The 20,670-nt window shown below is 39.9% G+C and overlaps 1 protein-coding gene across 1 annotated transcript in view; it reads left to right on the forward strand.

Moving 5' to 3' along the window:
• The window catches only part of LOC149790454 (large ribosomal subunit protein uL10m-like), a 98,029-nt gene extending 77,589 nt beyond the window's left edge, over positions 1 to 20,440 (forward strand). Inside the window, exons 3-5 of the mRNA XM_089972515.1 lie at positions 11,910 to 12,082; positions 16,209 to 16,345; positions 18,692 to 20,440. Coding sequence (XP_089828641.1) covers positions 11,910 to 12,082; positions 16,209 to 16,345; positions 18,692 to 18,921 — 540 coding nt within the window. The 3' untranslated portion in view covers positions 18,922 to 20,440. The remainder of the gene's footprint in view (positions 1 to 11,909; positions 12,083 to 16,208; positions 16,346 to 18,691) is intronic.
• Positions 20,441 to 20,670: the final 230 nt, after the last annotated feature.

Genomic DNA, 20,670 nt, shown 5'->3' on the forward strand with positions numbered 1-20,670 from the left:
ACCATATCCAGCATTCTAGAGGGCACAGACCCAATATTCGGATACCATATCCTGCGTTCTAGAGAGCTCAGACCCAATATTCTGTTACCAATGATCCAGCAATCTCTGGATCTCCCTCCCAATATTCTGATACCATACCCACCATTCTGGAGAGCTCAGACCCAATATTCCGATCCCATACCCAGCATTCTAGAGATCTCAGACCCAGTATTCTGATACCACTGATCCAGCATTCTGGAGAGCTCAGACCCAATATTCTAATACCACTGACCCAGCATTCTGGAGAGCTCAGACTCAATATTCTGATACCACTGATCCAGCATTCTAGAGAGCTCCCACCCAATATTCTGATACCATACCCAGCATTCTAGAGAGCTCAGACCCAATATTCTGATACCATACCCAGCATTCTGGAGAGCTCAGACCCAATATTCTGATACCACTGATCCAGCATTCTCTAGAGCTCCCACCCAATATTCTGATACCATTCCCACCATTCTTGAGAGCTCAGACCCAATATTCTGATACCATACCCAGCATTCTAGAGAGCTCAGATCCAATATTCTGATACCATACCCAGGATTCTAGAGAGCTCAGACCCAATATTCAGATACCACTGACCCAGCATTCTGGAGAGCTCATACCCAATATTCTGATACCACTGATCCAGCATTCTAGAGAGCTCCCACCCAATATTCTGATACCATACCTAGTATTCTGGAGATCTCAGACCCAATATTCTGATACCACTGATCCACCATTCTAGAGAGCTCAGACCCAATATTCTGATACCATACCCAGCATTCTGGAGAGCTCAGACCCAGTATTCTGATACCACTGCTCCAGCATTCTAGAGAGCTCAGACCCAATATTCTTATACCATACCCAGCATTCTGGAGAGCTCCTACCCAATATTTTATTACCACTGATCCAGCATTCTGGAAAGCTCAGACCCAGTATTCTGATATCACTGATCCATCATTCTGGAGAGCTCAGACCCAGTATTCTGATACCATACCCAGCATTCTAGAGAGCTCACACCCAGTATTCTGATACCACTGATCCAGCATTCTAGAGAGCTCAGACCCAATATTCTGATACCACTCACCCTGCATTCTGTAGAGCTCAGACCCAATATTCTGATACCACTGATCCAGCATTCTCTAGAGCTCCCTCCCAATATTCTGATACCATACCCAGCATTCTAGAGAGCTCAGACCCAATATTCTGATACCATACCCAGCATTCTGCAGAGCTCCCCCCCAATATTCTGATACCATATCCAGCATTCTAGATAGCTCAGACCCAATATTCGGATACCATATCGAGCATTCTAGAGAGCTCAGACCCAATATTCTGATACCACTGATCCAGCAATCTCTAGTGCTCCCACCCAATATTCTGATACCATACCCACCATTCTGGAGAGCTCAGACCCAATATTCTGATACCATTCCCAGCATTCTAGAGAGCTCAGACCCAGTATTCTGATACCACTGATCCAGCATTCTAGAGAGCTCCGACCCAATATTCAGATACCACTGACCCAGCATTCTGGAGAGCTCAGACCCAATATTCTGATACCACTGATCCAGCATTCTAGAGAGCTCCCACCCAATATTCTGATACCATACCCAGCATTCTAGATAGCTCATACCCAATATTCTGATACCATACCCACCATTCTGGAGAGCTCCCACCCAATATTCTGATACCATATCCAGCATTCTAGAGAGCTCAGACCCAATATTCTGATACCACTTATCCAGCAATCTCTAGAGCTCCCACCCAATATTCTGATACCATACCCACCATTCTGGAGAGCTCATACCCAATATTCTGATACCATACCCAGCATTCTAGAGAGCTCAGACCCAGTATTCTGATACCACTTTTCCAGCATTATAGAGAGCTCAGACCCAATATTCTAATACCAGTGACCCAGCATTCTGGAGAGCTCAGACCCAATATTCTGATACCATTTATCCAGCATTCTAGAGAGCTCCCACCCAATATTCTGATTCCATACCCAGCATTCTAGAGAGCTCAGACCCAATATTCTGATACCATACCCAGCATTCTGGACAGCTCCCACCCAATATTCTGATACCATATCCAGCATTCTAGAGAGCTCAGACCCAATATTCGGATACCACTGATCCAGCATTCTCTAGAGCTCCCACCCAATATTCTGATTCCATACCCACCATTCTGGGGAGCTCAGACCCAATATTCTGATACCATACCCAGCATTCTTGAGATCTCAGACCCAGTATTCTGATACCACTGATCCAGCATTCTGGAGAGCTCTGACCCAATATTCCAATACCACTGACCCAGCATTCTGGAGATCTCAGACCCAATATTCTAATACCACTGACCCAGCATTCTGGAGATCTCAGACCCAATATTCTGATACCACTGATCCAGCATTCTAGAGAGCTCCCACCCAATATTCTGATACCATACCCAGCATTCTAGAGAGCTCAGACCCAATATTCTGATACCATACCCAGCATTCTGGAGAGCTCCCACCCAATATTCTGAGACCATATCCAGCGTTCTAGAGAGCTCAGACCCAATATTCGGATACCATATCCAGCATTCTAGAGACCCCAGACACAATATTCTGATACCATACCCAGCATTCTCGAGAGCTCAGACCCAGTATTCTGTTACCACTGATCCAGCATTCTAGAGAGCTCAGACCCAATATTCTGATACCGTATCCAGCATTTTAGAGAGCTCAGACCCAATATTCGGATACCATATCCAGCATTCTAGAGAGCTCATACCCAATATTCTGATACCATACCCACCATTCTGGAGAGCTCCTACCCAATATTTTGATACCACTGATCCAGCATTCTGGAAAGCTCAGACGCAATATTCTGATACCATACCCAGCATTCTAGAGAGCTCAGACCCAATATTATGATACCAGTGATACAGCATTCTAGATGGCTCAGACCCAATATTCTGATACCACTGACCCAGCATTCTGGAGAGCTCAGACCCAATATTCTGATACCACTGATTCAGCATTCTAGAGAGCTCCCACCCAATATTCTGATACCATACCCAGCATTCTTGAGAGCTCAGACCCAATATTCTGATACCATACCCAGCATTCTGGAGAGCTCCCACCCAATATTCTGATACCATATCCAGCATTCTAGAGAGCTCAGACCCAATATTCGGATACCATATCCATCATTCTAGAGAGCTCAGACCCAATATTCTGATACCACTGATCCAGCAATCTCTTGAGCTCCCACCCAATATTCTGATACCATTCCCACCATTCTGGAGAGCTCAGACCCAATATTCTGATACCACTGATCCAGCATTCTAGATAGCTCCCACCCAATATTCTGATACCATACCCAGCATTCCAGAGAGGTCAGATCCAATATTCTGATACCATACCCAGCATTCTTGAGAGGTCCCAGCCAATATTCTGATACCATACCCAGCATTCTAGAGAGCTCAGATCCAATATTCTGATACCATACCCAGCATTCTAGAGAGCTCCCACCCAATATTTTGATGCCATACGCATCATTCTGGAGAGCTCCCACCCAATATTCTGATACCATATCCAGCATTCTAGAGGGCACAGACCCAATATTCGGATACCATATCCTGCATTCTAGAGAGCTCAGACCCAATATTCTGTTACCAATGATCCAGCAATCTCTGGAGCTCCCTCCCAATATTCTGATACCATACCCACCATTCTGGAGAGCTCAGACCCAATATTCCGATCCCATACCCAGCATTCTAGAGATCTCAGACCCAGTATTCTGATACCACTGATCCAGCATTCTGGAGAGCTCAGACCCAATATTCTAATACCACTGACCCAGCATTCTGGAGAGCTCAGACTCAATATTCTGATACCACTGATCCAGCATTCTAGAGAGCTCCCACCCAATATTCTGATACCATACCCAGCATTCTAGAGAGCTCAGACCCAATATTCTGATACCATACCCAGCATTCTGGAGAGCTCAGACCCAATATTCTGATACCACTGATCCAGCATTCTCTAGAGCTCCCACCCAATATTCTGATACCATTCCCACCATTCTTGAGAGCTCAGACCCAATATTCTGATACCATACCCAGCATTCTAGAGAGCTCAGATCCAATATTCTGATACCATACCCAGGATTCTAGAGAGCTCAGACCCAATATTCAGATACCACTGACCCAGCATTCTGGAGAGCTCATACCCAATATTCTGATACCACTGATCCAGCATTCTAGAGAGCTCCCACCCAATATTCTGATACCATACCTAGTATTCTGGAGAGCTCAGACCCAATATTCTGATACCACTGATCCACCATTCTAGAGAGCTCAGACCCAATATTCTGATACCATACCCAGCATTCTGGAGAGCTCAGACCCAGTATTCTGATACCACTGCTCCAGCATTCTAGAGAGCTCAGACCCAATATTCTTATACCATACCCAGCATTCTGGAGAGCTCCTACCCAGTATTTTATTACCACTGATCCAGCATTCTGGAAAGCTCAGACCCAGTATTCTGATATCACTGATCCAGCATTCTGGAGAGCTCAGACCCAATATTCTGATACCATACCCAGCATTCTAGAGAGCTCACACCCAGTATTCTGATACCACTGATCCAGCATTCTAGAGAGCTCAGACCCAATATTCTGATACCACTCACCCTGCATTCTGTAGAGCTCAGACCCAATATTCTGATACCACTGATCCAGCATTCTCTAGAGCTCCCTCCCAATATTCTGATACCATACCCAGCATTCTAGAGAGCTCAGACCCAATATTCTGATACCATACCCAGCATTCTGGAGAGCTCCCCCCCAATATTCTGATACCATATCCAGCATTCTAGATAGCTCAGACCCAATATTCGGATACCATATCGAGCATTCTAGAGAGCTCAGACCCAATATTCTGATACCACTGATCCAGCAATCTCTAGAGCTCCCACCCAATATTCTGATACCATACCCACCATTCTGGAGAGCTCAGACCCAATATTCTGATACCATTCCCAGCATTCTAGAGAGCTCAGACCCAGTATTCTGATACCACTGATCCAGCATTCTAGAGAGCTCCGACCCAATATTCAGATACCACTGACCCAGCATTCTGGAGAGCTCAGACCCAATATTCTGATACCACTGATCCAGCATTCTAGAGAGCTCCCACCCAATATTCTGATACCATACCCAGCATTCTAGATAGCTCAGACCCAATATTCTGATACCATACCCACCATTCTGGAGAGCTCCCACCCAATATTCTGATACCATATCCAGCATTCTAGAGAGCTCAGACCCAATATTCTGATACCACTTATCCAGCAATCTCTAGAGCTCCCACCCAATATTCTGATACCATACCCACCATTCTGGAGAGCTCATACCCAATATTCTGATACCATACCCAGCATTCTAGAGAGCTCAGACCCAGTATTCTGATACCACTGTTCCAGCATTATAGAGAGCTCAGACCCAATATTCTAATACCAGTGACCCAGCATTCTGGAGAGCTCAGACCCAATATTCTGATACCATTTATCCAGCATTCTAGAGAGCTCCCACCCAATATTCTGATTCCATACCCAGCATTCTAGAGAGCTCAGACCCAATATTCTGATACCATACCCAGCATTCTGGACAGCTCCCACCCAATATTCTGATACCATATCCAGCATTCTAGAGAGCTCAGACCCAATATTCGGATACCACTGATCCAGCATTCTCTAGAGCTCCCACCCAATATTCTGATTCCATACCCACCATTCTGGGGAGCTCAGACCCAATATTCTGATACCATACCCAGCATTCTTGAGATCTCAGACCCAGTATTCTGATTCCACTGATCCAGCATTCTGGAGAGCTCTGACCCAATATTCCAATACCACTGACCCAGCATTCTGGAGATCTCAGACCCAATATTCTGATACCACTGATCCAGCAGTCTAGAGAGCTCCCACCCAATATTCTGATACCATACCCAGCATTCTAGAGATCTCAGACCCAATATTCTGAAACCATACCCAGCATTCTGGAGAGCTCCCACCCAATATTCGGATACCATATCCAGCATTCTAGAGAGCTCAGACCCAATATTCGGATACCATATCCAGCATTCTGGAGAGCTCAGACCGAATATTCTGATACCACTGATCCAGCATTCTCTAGAGCTCCCACCCAATATTCTGATACCATTGCCACTATTCTGGAGAGCTCAGACCCAATATTCTGATACCATACCCAGCATTCTAGAGAGCTCAGATCCAATATTCTGATACCATGCCCAGCATTCTAAAGAGCTCAGACCCAGTATTCTGATACCACTGATCCAGCATTCTCTAGAGCTCCCACCCAATATTCTGATTCCATACCCAGCATTCTAGAGAGCTCCCAACCAATATTCTGATGCCACTCATCCAGCATTCTGGAGAGCACAGACCCAATATTCTGATACCATACCCAGCATTCTAGAGAGCTCAGACCCAGTATTCTGATACCACTGATCCAGCAATCTAGAGAGCTCCCACCCAATATTCTGATACCTTACCCAGCATTCTAGAGAGCTCAGATCCAATATTCTGATACCATACCCAGCATTCTAGAGAGCTCCCACCCAATATTTTGATACCATACGCATCATTCTGGAGAGCTCAGACCCAATATTCTGATACCATATCCAGCATTCTAGAGGGCTCAGATCCAATATTCGGATACCATATCCTGCATTCTAGAGAGCTCAGACCCAATATTCTGATACCAATGATCCAGCAATCTCTAGAGCTCCCACCCAATATTCTGATACCATACCCACCATTCTGGAGAGCTCAGACCCAATATTCTTATACCATCCCCAGCTTTCTGGAGAGCTCCTACCCAATATTCTATTACCACTGATCCGGCATTCTAGAGAGCTCCCACCCAATATTCTGATACCATACCCACCATTCTGGAGAGCTCAGACCCAATATTCTTATACCATACCCAGCTTTCTGGAGAGCTCCTACCCAATATTCTATTACCACTGATCCGGCATTCTAGAGAGCTCAAACCCAATATTCTGATACCATACCCAGCATTCTGGAGAGCTCAGACCCTATATTCTGATACCACTGATCCAGCATTCTCTAGAGCTCCCACCCAATATTCTGATACCATTCCCACCATTCTGGAGAGCTCAGACCCAGTATTCTGATACCACTGATCCAGCATTCTCTAGAACTCCCACCCAATATTCTGATACCATACCCAGCATTCTAGAGAGCTCCCAACCAATATTCTGATGCCACTCATCCAGCATTCTGGAGAGCACAGACCCAATATTCTGATACCATACCCAGCATTCTAGAGAGCTCAGACCCAGTATTCTGATACCACTGATCCAGCAATCTAGAGAGCTCCCACCCAATATTCTGATACCTTACCCAGCATTCTAGAGAGCTCAGATCCAATATTCTGATACCATACCCAGCATTCTAGAGAGCTCCCACCCAATATTTTGATACCATACGCATCATTCTGGAGAGCTCAGACCCAATATTCTGATACCATATCCAGCATTCTAGAGGGCTCAGATCCAATATTCGGATACCATATCCTGCATTCTAGAGAGCTCAGACCCAATATTCTGATACCAATGATCCAGCAATCTCTAGAGCTCCCACCCAATATTCTGATACCATACCCACCATTCTGGAGAGCTCAGACCCAATATTCTTATACCATACCCAGCTTTCTGGAGAGCTCCTACCCAATATTCTATTACCACTGATCCGGCATTCTAGAGAGCTCCCACCCAATATTCTGATACCATACCCACCATTCTGGAGAGCTCAGACCCAATATTCTTATACCATACCCAGCTTTCTGGAGAGCTCCTACCCAATATTCTATTACCACTGATCCGGCATTCTAGAGAGCTCAAACCCAATATTCTGATACCATACCCAGCATTCTGGAGAGCTCAGACCCTATATTCTGATACCACTGATCCAGCATTCTCTAGAGCTCCCACCCAATATTCTGATACCATTCCCACCATTCTGGAGAGCTCAGACCCAGTATTCTGATACCACTGATCCAGCATTCTCTAGAACTCCCACCCAATATTCTGATACCATACCCAGCATTCTGGAGAGCTCCCACCCAATATTCTGATACCACTGATCCAGCATTCTGGAGAGCTCAGACCCAATATTCTGATACCACTGATCCAGCATTCTAGAGAGCTGCCACCCAATATTCTGATACCATACCCAGCATTCTTGAGAGCTCCCACCCAATATTTTGATACCATTTCCAGCATTCTAGAGAGCTCAGACCGAATATTCGGATACCATATCCAGTATTCTAGAGAGCTCAGACCCAATATTCTGGTACCACTGATCCATCATTCTCTAGAGCTCCCACCCAATATTCTGATACCATACCCACCATTCTGGAGAGCTCAGACCCAATATTCTGATACCATACCCAGCATTCTGGAGAGCTCAGACCCAGTATTCTGATATCATGCCCAGCATTCTAGAGATCTCCCACCCAATATTCTGATACCTTACCCAGCATTCTAGAGAGCTCAGACCCAATATTCTGATACCATACCCAGCATTCTGGAGAGCTCCCACCCAATATTCTGATACCATTTCCAGGATTCTAGAGAGCTCAGACCCAATATTCGGATACCATATCCAGCATTCTAAAGAGCTCAGACCCAATATTCTGATACCACTGATCCAGCATTCTCTATAGCTCCCACCCAATATTCTGATACTATGCCCACCATTCTGGAGAGCTCAGACCCAATATTCTGATACCATACCCAGCATTCTAGAGAGCTCAGACCCAGTATTCTGATACCACTGATCCAGCATTCTGGAGAGTTCAGACCCAATATTCTAATACCACTGACCCAGCATTCTGGAGAGCTCAGACCCAATATTCTGATACCACTGATCCAGCATTCTAGAGAGCTCCCACCCAATATTCTGATACCATACCCAGCATTCTAGAGACCTCAGAGCCAATATTCTGATACCGTGCCCAGCATTCTGGAGAGCTCCCACCCAATATTCTGATACCATATCCAGCATTCTAGAGAGCTCAGACCCAATATTCGGATACCATATCCAGCATTCTAGAGAGCTCAGACCCAATATTCTGATACCACTGATCCAGCATTCTCTAGACCTCCGACCCAATATTCTGATACCATACCCACTGTTCCGGAGAGCTCAGATCCAATATTCTGATACCATTCCCAGCATTCTAGAGAGCTCAGACCCAGTATTCTGATACCACTGATCTAGCATTCTAGAGAGCTCAGACCCAATATTCTGATACCACTGACCCAGCATTCTAGAGAACTCAGACCCAATATTCTGATACCATACCCAATATTCTGGAGAGCTCAGACCCAATATTCTGGTCCCACTGATCCAGCATTCTAGAGAGCTCAGACCCAATATTCTAATACCATATCCAGCATTCTAGGGAGCTCAGACCCAATATTCTGATGCCATATCCAGCATTCTAGAGAGCTCAGACCCAATATTCTGATACCATACCCAGCATTCTGGAGAGCTCAGACCCAGTATTCTGATACCACTGATGCAGCATTGTAAAGAGCTCAGACCCAATATTCTGATACCATACCCAGCATTCTGGAGATCTCCTACCCAATATTCTGATACCACTGATCCAGCATTCTGGAAAGCTCAGACCCAGTATTCTGATATCACTGATCCAGCATTCTGGAGAGCTCAGACCCAATATTCTGATACCATACCCAGCATTCTAGAGAGCTCACACCCAGTATTCTGATACCACTGATCCAGCATTCTAGAGAGCTCAGACACAATATTCTGATACCACTGACCCTGCATTCTAGAGAGCTCAGACCCAATATTCTGGTACCACTGATCCAGCATTCTAGAGAGCTCAGACCCAATATTCTGATACCATACCCAGCATTCTGGAGAGCTCAGACCCAGTATTCTGATACCACTGATCCAGCATTCTAGAGAGCTCAGACCCAATATTGTGATACCATACCCAGCATTGTGGAGAGCTCCTACCCAATATTCTGATACCACTGATCCAGCATTCTGGAAAGCTCAGACCCAGTATTCTGATACCACTGATCCAGCATTCTGGAGAGCTCAGACCCAATATTTTGATACCATACCCAACATTCTGGAGAGCTCCTACCCAATATTCTGATACCACTGATCCAGCATTCTGGAAAGCTCAGACCCAATATTCTGATACCATACCCAGCATTCTAGAGAGCTCAGACCCAATATTCTGATACCATACCCAGCATTCTGGACAGCTCCTTCCCAATATTCTGATGCCACTGATCCTTCATTCTGGAAAGCTCAGACCCAATATTCTGATACCATACCCAGCATTCTGGAGAGCTCAGTCCCCGTATTCTGATACCACTGATCCAGCATTATAGGACTCATGGTATTAATTCAGTTCCCATAGTAAACCTATGCAAACACCATGATTTTAAAAATTCAATAACTTAACAATTTTTGAGTGCTCATTATCAAACCTATATTTATCAGTATAGATGAAACCTGGATGTCGGCTTCTGTGTAGAGAAAATGATATGAGCCATGGCATTTTCTGGATCTGCAGGTGTTTGAAACATGTGCTTTCATTTCCGCACCAAAGAGTCAGGTGCTAATGTTAGTGATGAGTGTTCCAAACTCAAGACTTAAAGGACTGAAACTCTGTCAATAGAACAATGTCTCAATTTTTTTCACTTACAGATAGGATAAGCTCTCAAAAGATTCTTTTTCCTACAACATGACTTACATTATTATCCAATCCTGGTCAGCCTAGCCCATATATATTCTATTTTATGTTCACCCATTTCCAGGCTAGTTCCCATTTTTCCATATCATTAGTACTGTGTGTCCTCTAGAAAGCTCAGACCCAATATTCTGGTACCAATGACCCAGCATTCTAGAAAGCTCAGACCTAACATTGTGGAGCACTGATCCATCTTTCTAGTAGCCTGGATCCAATATTCTGGTAGCCCAGACCCATTATTCTCTGGCAGCACAGACACATCAACTGGTAGCCCTTGGGCTCCATCTCAAGTTTAACCATGTTAACAACTTTAATATCACAGATAGAAATAAAAATTGTGTTGAATTCTCCAAGTGATGGACTAATAGGTGTTAACAGAATGGTGTAAAATAGAAAATTGTGCACCATTTTTTGTATACATGTAGTCCATTACTGTTGTGATGACAACACTATTTACTTTTAATCTTAGGGAATTTTGCATTTTTAAAATAAACTTTTGGGCTACTATCTGTTTTAAATTATTTCACGAGTTAAAATTGATAATATTGATCTTTTGCATGAAATTTTCATTTATGTTTTATTTCGTAACTTTTGTATGAAATTTTCATCGATGTTTTATTTCATGTGGAAAACTATTATCTCAAAACTATATTGATAAACAAGTTTGTACTACCCTCAGTTGTGATGATTCCACTCGAGGTGCTCTTATTTTGACCCAAGTTTTATACATGGCCACCATTGTAAAATTCCATAGCGATAAATAATTTTCATCTGGAAGTTTCTTGGTGACAATTAAGGATTGAATAGACTTTGGTTAAAGGAAATTAGTGTTAAATTTTAAAAGAACATTTTAAATTTAATCTAAAATGAGTAAATGCATTTACATGACATATGTGACTGGTACTGTATTAGTGTCTCAGGCGGGACTAATAACTCTAATGCAGATGGACTTACAGTCCACTAATATTGCATTGCCTTGTTCTTGACTCAGACTGATCATTGACAGGTATTTCCTTATTAAATCCTTATCTCTGGTTCACAATCTATTTTCAGCCCAATCCGTATGAAGAATTTATTTTCAAGCAATGTCAGAAGATGTTCCAGGAATCCAAGATGATTCTTGTCTGTCAGAAATTACCAATTGGACCTGGTCTACAGCGGAAAATTCGGAACAATTTCCTGAGAGAGGGGCTGGATCTTCAGTCCTTTAGTAATTTGCTAATGAGGTCAGAATCATACTGAATACAATTCTTCATACCAAATGGTCACCTTCTGCCAGTAGTCATTTAGAATACTGTATATGTTAAAATTTTCATGATTTTATTATTTTGACCTTCACTGTTTCATTGAAAATTGCACATATTTGACCCCATAGAAATTTGGAAAGAAGAATGAGGTTTGAACCAAAAGATGCAAGTGTCATGAAAATTAAAAAATATGGAATTTTCCATAATGTTTATAATCGTTAAAATTTGGCAAGAATTCTTACAGGTACAGAAATTAATTCATATTGCTTTAGGTGCCTAAAAATGTGCAATTTTTAAAACAAAATATGTTTTGTTCTCTATGCCTAACATTAGAGTTATATAAAAAATCAGTGTAATCATATCTGCCTGCCATGAGGCATAGCCTTTTATATTATGTCTAGGTTAAACTTAAAAAAGTAAGAAAACAATAAGAAAATTGGGATGAGTGAGTTTAACACCCCAACGTATGTCAAATCATCTGAATAATACTGAATCTTGAAAGATGTTGGTCTTAAACTTCTTTGGGTTCCATCAAAATATTGATGTTTCATTACATTATGAGTCATGTAATTTCTTCCATGGAAATGAAAATCTTGCCATTTTTCACATGTGTCCTAATTATTCTGATGTTGATTGGCAACATCCATAGGTCAATAGAATTCAGTCAAAAGCAGAAACACATGATTTGATGATGACACTGTTGTAAAAAGAAAAGCCAGCACCACACTCTGATTGTTTGCAGCCCAAGTTCACCCTTTAAAGTATTCCAGGACACCAGCTGATCACCAACATTCACCAGAGTCTTAGTTTTATCTGATGCATGCTTTTTCTTCTCAGATCTACTTTACAAAAATAGCAGGCTTGGCTCACTTTATTTCCTTTTGAATCAGGTAGTGTGCCACTTGTGAATGTTGTTATTATTAAATGAGTCACTAACATAATGTGCTGAATCTATCACATCACTGCTCTTGATCTCAAAAAAGGACAGAATTATGAGTGACTTCATTAACAGATTTAAGGTGTGGCACCTGAATATTTGAATGTCATTGAAACCTAACATCTTGATTATTTCAAAGAACAGTTTATTTTAGATATCTTTTTAAAACAAATCATGTCCTTCCTTCCAAAGTTAGATTAGAAGAATGGTGAAATTTATGATCGGCGCTGGCACTGTGGCTTTAAAAGAAAGTTTGAGCATAAAAATACCCCCAAAAATGGATAACGAAATGTGGGATGCTGCCATGAGATTCAAAGTTGCAACCTCTTCTGTGGCAGCGTGGATACACAGATAGATGTGGACATTTATATATAACATGTTGTCTGTCAATCTGTATGTCTGTCTTTCACCTTCCACACAATAGCTTGAGTCGTCCTTTGTCTACAATTAACAGATGCTGTGGATGGTTTACACTTGTGGTAAGAAAGAACCCAATCAGTTTTGGGGTAAAAAGCTCAGATGTCAAGGTCACTGTGACTGAAGGAAGAAAAATGTTTTTTTATACAATAACTCTAGCTGTCCTCCTGTTCCAGTTGTCAAACTGTCACTGTGACTGAAGGAAGAAAAATGTTTTTTTTATACAATAACTCTAGTTGTCATCCTGTTCCAGTTGTCATACTCGGAGGTCAAAGTTGCTGTGACTGAAAGAATATAAATGGTTTCTGCACAAAATTACTATTGCAGATTATCTATATTGAGGACTATTAAACTTGACACAGGTGAGTGCAATGTACCATTCATGGTACTCTTGTTATGCATTTATGGTGTATAAAAATTAGAGAATACAGTGGATATCTTTAGTTTTTCTTGACCCAACTATATGTAAGATACAATTCCTATAACATTTGTGTCTTTGCTTTATTTTCACACACCTATTACTCAATGCCTTCCTTACTTGCCTTGTAATACCAACTTTTGCCACTTACCTGTCCTTAAATATATGACGACATAGTAATGTCTTACTTACTTACCACTGAATAAAACCTTGTTTTACCAGTCCCCTGTACACTGCCCAAATGTTTATATCCATTTGGTATTGCTATGGGTTTGTTTATATTGGAATAAGGAAGTTTAGGTGACTGGTTAAAGAATTTAATAATAGGGGTAAATAAGGAAGGTACAAGGGTACCTCACTCTAAAAACCCTCAGTTACCTTGAAAATCTTGTTTTTGTTATTTCATATCTATATGCGGTTTTCATTACAAGATTGAACCCATTTGGGGAGATTAATCCACATGGTAAAAGTTCTGTTAGACAAGGAGTCATTTGTCTACATTTTGAGTTCTACTGGTCATAGACCAAAAGAGCTTGTGGGATTGACTGTTCATCATCTGTCATCTAATGTCAATCCATTTGTTATCACAGGTTCATTATCACTACCCCTTCTGACCTAAATGGAAGATTCCCATGAAACTTTACATGCACACATTCATCCCATGGTCTAGTTGTGGTCCTAAGTGAATAATGGTGCTGCATGGACATCCTGTATGGCCACCACAGCAGCCATCTTGAAAATCTTGTCCTCTTTAAAAGGATTGTTATATTAAAATGGGGTTTTCACTAAAAGAAGACTTAGGATGTCTGGTTGGTAATAAATGAGAATGGTGCCAGTCTGATGGAAGTCATTTGATATGTGGTTTCACTTGGCCATAAATAAAAATGGTTCCACCTATATGTCATCTTGAAAGTCTTTTCTTGTTGCTGTTTCTCCAAATTGGAAACTAATATCATTATAGGATTTTCAGTGAAAGACTTTTTATGGTTGACCTTAAATAAAAAATGTGTCCATCTAATTCCAATATGGCCAACACAGTGACCATCTTTAAAATCTTATCACTACTCCTTGATTGAAAGCCATGCATTGGGTTTTCACAAGAAGAATTCATATGATTGTGTTGGTCTTGAATGAAAATGAAACCAGTCTGACATTCAGAATGTCTACAATGGTCATATCAACATAGGGTTTTCAATAAAAGAGTTTGAATGATACTGAGTTGGTCCTAATGGAAAATGGTGCCATGTAGACAGTCATTGTGGCTGCCACATTGAAGATATTGACAGCCATGTCACTAGTTGCCCAAAATGGATGGTCATATTGGCATGGGGTCATCTAATGGTTTCTAGTCCATCCAGAATGAAAATGGTAATGAGCTTACAGCCAGTTTGACTGCCAAAGTAGCTAAGTTGAAATCTTTTTGCTTAAAAATATTAGAGACGGTTTCAGCACATACCACTTAAGAAGAACAGTTCTCACAAATTTCTGGAAATTCTTTTTGAACTAGAGCATCGAACCCCACTTGGGATTCTTGTTATCTAACGGGTTCTGCATATATAACACACATTGAAGTATGAAATATCAAGATCCAGACCTGTCATTGCATAATGTATATCATTGAGACCATTCTCAGCTCTTTCCGTCACATGCTAGAACAAAATCTAATATACATATTATGACCATTTTGACTGTCATGGACCATGTGGTTGGTATTAGTATGTCAAAATATCTTCATTAGCATCATAAATAACTTGATAATGTGCCATCACTAATAACAAAAGAATTCATATAGGTTATAGAAAGCAATTAGTATTAAACAGTATTGTTGCTTTAACATTAAAAATTCATATTGTGGGTATTTCATTAATGGTTAAAAAGTCCTTGCCTGTTTTTTTCAACACCTATCATTTTATGAGGAATCTATCCTTAGCACATCTACCTCTGGGTCTGTTTCAGAGTCAGATGTATTCAACTTGCATAGATAGGAAATGAGGATGTTCTGATTGAATATGTTCTGATTGGGTCTGCTCTGATTGGATATATTCAGACTGCATATATTCTGATTAGGTATATTCAGATAAGATATGTAATGATTGGGTATATTCTGATTGGGTATATTTTGGGTATATTCTGATTGGGTATATTCTGATTGGGTGTATTCTGATTGGGTATATGCTGTGTGCATTTAAATCATATGTTAGAACAGACAACATTGACCCCAGTCTTCCAGTGGATTTGAAGACACTGAAGTTCACAGTTACATGTAGATGCATGTTATGCATGGATGAATGTGGTATACAGTAATTATTGTTTTATAATTGTTATATTTCCAGACGAGCTTGTCATGATAACCAATATGTTAATATGATGCCCTGGTTTGTTGGCCAGAACTTGTATGTAACTGGCAAGGAACCCAACGTAGTAGCTGCCACGAAGGTTCTTCGTAAGACGCCTCAGTTACTTTTACTAGGTAAGTCAGAGTTACTTTATGGTAGACTATTCCAAAGTTGTGCACTTCCAGTTTTACTCCATTCATGGTGTCTTTTATTTTCATTTCTGTTAGAGATTATTTACTGTTTTTAAATTTTAAATATTTAATTTAGTTTTTTTTCTTCAGAAAGTTAAATGATCACAATTAAAAATTCAGCTAAATGATCCTGAGGGGAATGGTGGAAAATAGTTTTAATTTATTTGTCTGTGTATCAAGAAGAAAGTAGCCATTGTTTTACCTGTACAGGAAAACCTTGTCCACTGCTTCAGCCAATGTGGGTATGTGAGAAAGCATGCCAGTAGCTTCTCTTGGGTCGGGGGTTTTCCCGGGTTCTTCCTCCATCATTAATACTGGCCGCCATATATAGCCTATCACGTGCTGAAAAATGGCGTTAAACCCCACAACAACAACAACAACAACAATTGTCCACTGCCTTGAGGGACCACCAGTTTTGAGAGACCATGATCTCCATGCACAGATTTATTGATTATATAGTGTTATGACTTTTTGTGAAAGACCACCTGCCTTGAGAGACCATTATTTTGTGGCAGAAGGGGTGGTTTTATAAGACAGGTTCCTCTTTATTTTAGTACAAGGCATAATGGTTCAGGTATGTTTCCATCTTAATTGTTTACTCTCTAAATTGCTTCATTAAATTATAGATACTGATTATGGATATTATTAATCAGTAAACTCATTCATTTTGTCCAGCAAAAGAAAATTCAGTATTGCCTGACATAAAATATGTACAAGACAGCACTCATGTCAGAAGAAAACGGTTACTCTGCAAGGTTCTAGACAGTTTTCTGCAAAGTATTTTTGGTATTTCTTTTATTTTCTTTATATTTGAATGAACACACCCCTAAAAAACCAAGGGAGAGGTTTTTAAATGGGTTGTGTGAAACAATACCCACCATGCTTTGCAAAATATGACCCACTTATCCTTTGTATTCAATGGTACATATTGTAAATTTGTTGATGTTATATGTGCCAGCTTTTTGTGGACATTATTGGAAAATCTCTACCTGAGTCATGTGATCATGTGTTGATAAACTCAGTAGTTATTATTTTTATTTTGGGGAATTATTTTTTCCTGGAAATTTAAAGGCTGTACCTACTTGAACAGAAGACCTCAAGCTCTAGTTATTTTCAAAGGTGGACTTGTGGTTGCAATGCTGAAGTATTGCAGGTTGAAAAAATTTCAAGGTTGCATGTCTGGTTTTATGCTGTAACCTAATGTTCCATCAGTAGGATTATCTGCTTTCTGTTTCCACTCCCCAACCAGACTTTATGTTGATGGGAATATACTGTTATGCATTCCTTCCATCATGTCTGGAATTTAACTTCTGCTCAATACTGTTTGGTAGACTGCTCAATACTATTTGATAGACTGCTCAATACTGTTTGATAGACTGCTCAATACTGTTTGATTGGACTCGGTGATTGTTCCTGCCACAGTACCAAGTACTGGACCTGGACCTCAGATGGCATCACAGACTATCACTTGACCATTCTGTCAATGCTCCTGACTTCATAATACCCCCATTCACAGAACCAGTAATGTCAATTTCTCTTTCTGAGACATGGTAAAATCTCAGACTTTTGACACCATTCAGAGCAAATGCATGGATATTACCATTTCATAACATGCCACATCCAGGCATATCTATATTTAGCCAGTATCTCTCATAAGATGAGATACTGCTTCATGGACATTAAGGGACTAAAATTGGGATTCTTGGGTCTAAAGAGATTAATTTCATCCAGTAAAGTGTTTCTTCATTAACATTTATTCAGTCAATATGGCACATGCTCCCAAAACCCTGCAGCAGTTGTGTTAAAGCCTGATAGAGTGTGTGCTTCTCCTCCAGTTGTAACTGATGTATGGATGGGATTTAGTGTCGGTCCCACACCTCACAGGGAGATCACTCTTGTCTGACTTTCAACTAGATGAACCAGACTTGTATACTTTTGGAGTTAACAACAAGCTTGGGTGGGCTGGATTCTTTGCTGTAGTCATTTGTACTCTAGATACATTGTTATCAGGAAAGTATTATGTCCAACTTTTTTGCATACCAAATTTGGGTTTTAATCTTATTTAAGAAAACTGGTTTTATTTTAGTTTCTATTTATTTACGTATTGCTGTTTTAATGTACAGATATAAATCTCAGTAACATGTGTAAAAAAGATGTTTACTTGGAAATACAAGATGGCATTATAAATGTTATCATCAGCAGTCAGTTCATTTATTACGCAGAACGCACTTACATTCCTAAATGCATCTCTCCAAATTTCCAATCCATTTTTATTTTTTTCCTCAACAGGTGGTTTAGTGGAAGATCGCTTATTGACTCGAGATGCTGTGATGAATATAGCAAAACTTCCTCCAATAGAAAATTTACTTGGAGAATTAGTTAGTATAATGAATTTGGCAGCCTCAAAAACTCTTTCATTACTTGGTTCACATCAACATATACTAGCAATGAACCTTGATCAGTATGTCAGACAGTGCCAGGAGAAAGCAGTTGGTAAAACAACAGAGGACCAAGCATAATTCTGATATCGATCTGCCATTCAGGAATAGAATTTGAATAAAAATGTATATACATGAATTTGAATAAACATGTATATACATGAATTTGAATGAAAATGTGTATACATGAATTTGAATAAACATGTATATACATGAATTTGAATGAAAATGTGTATACATGAATTTGAATAAAAATGTATAGACATGAATTTGAATAAACATGTATATACATGAATTTGAATGAAAATGTGTATACATGAATTTGAATAAAAATGTAGACATGAATTTGAATGAAAATGTATATACATGAATTTGAATAAACATGTATAGACATGGATTTGAATAAACATGTATATACATGAATTTCTGGACGCTTTAATTTTACTGCATAAAGTAAACTTATGATATTCTTCTGGAAATCATTTATAATCAAAACTGATGAAGCAATGAATTAATAGTCATATTGTCAGGGTGAATAAATCCCATAGCCTGACATCTGGTATGAGTGTAATGATCAGGCTAGTGAGACCTTCTTAAGAATATGTCAAAGTCAGTTTTTAAATGTGAAATATGAAAAAGACAATTACAGTTAAGTGACCTGAATTCACATCTATCATCTCTGACCAATCAGGTGTTTTCACATTTAAAAGTATGTTAATTAATATGAATACTGATACATTCAGCAAAACTATCAGGAGAACTATTTACAGCCACCATCACTCAAAAGAACACCTTCCATTCAATACGTCTATTTACAGCCTTCAGCACCCAAATGAACACCTTCCATTCAGTAAGCCTATTTACAGCCACATAATAAAAAACGAACACCTGCCATTCATTTAGCCTATTTAGTCATATCATTAAAAAAACAGCTGCCCTTCAATAAGCCTATTTACAGCCATATCATTAAAAATGAACACCTGCCATTAATTTAGCCTATTTACAGTTATATCATCTTTGTAAAAACACCTGCCATTCAGTAAGCATATTTACAGCCATAGCATTAAAAAAGAACACCTTCCATTCAGAAAGCCTATTTACAGCCATATCATTAAAAAATAATACCTTCCATTTGATAAGCCTATTTATAGCCATAGCATTAAAAAAAGAACACCTGCCAACATTAGCAGTACAGCTCTTAGCCACTTGACAGGTAAAGAGCAAAGAGGTTGATTAGCTCATGGCTGGCACCCAATAGCTGATGGATCTGTCCCTTACATAACAATGTAAAATAAAATCACTGATTAAGACAGAGTGTGGATTTTACCTGACAATATTCTATACAAAAATCTTGGTTAACCATAGAAACCAAAGAAGATACTAAATAAGTGGAAACAATAAATGTTTTAAGACCTTAATTGGTTGAGAAATTGATTAGAAATGATTTTATGGTCATATATCAGATGTATTCATTGTGCAGCTTATAGAGCAATTATAGTACATGTATTGAATACATATTTTTGTAGAACAATTAGGTTTAAACATTATTATGAAATCATGATGTTTCGTGTCAAACTTGAATAAACCTTAAAATGTGGAATTGGCTTTAATGTTTATTGTAAAAATTAGCTTCTAAATGTTATTGATGTATTTTAGAAAGGGATAGAATATTTCTGTTGGGAGCACAGCTGTTTTGATAGTGATATTTCATAGATGTGGTGATAAATTTTGCATGCACATTTATTAAGTAATATGAAAAACTAAATATTAGCTTATTAATTTGCTGTTCATAAATATACAGTCTGAATTTTGCAAATAATTGTCATTAGG

The sequence above is a fragment of the Sinohyriopsis cumingii genome, chromosome 10, assembly GCF_028554795.1.
Source record: "Sinohyriopsis cumingii isolate HCF-2022 chromosome 10, ASM2855479v2, whole genome shotgun sequence".
NCBI lineage: Eukaryota > Metazoa > Mollusca > Bivalvia > Unionida > Unionidae > Sinohyriopsis > Sinohyriopsis cumingii.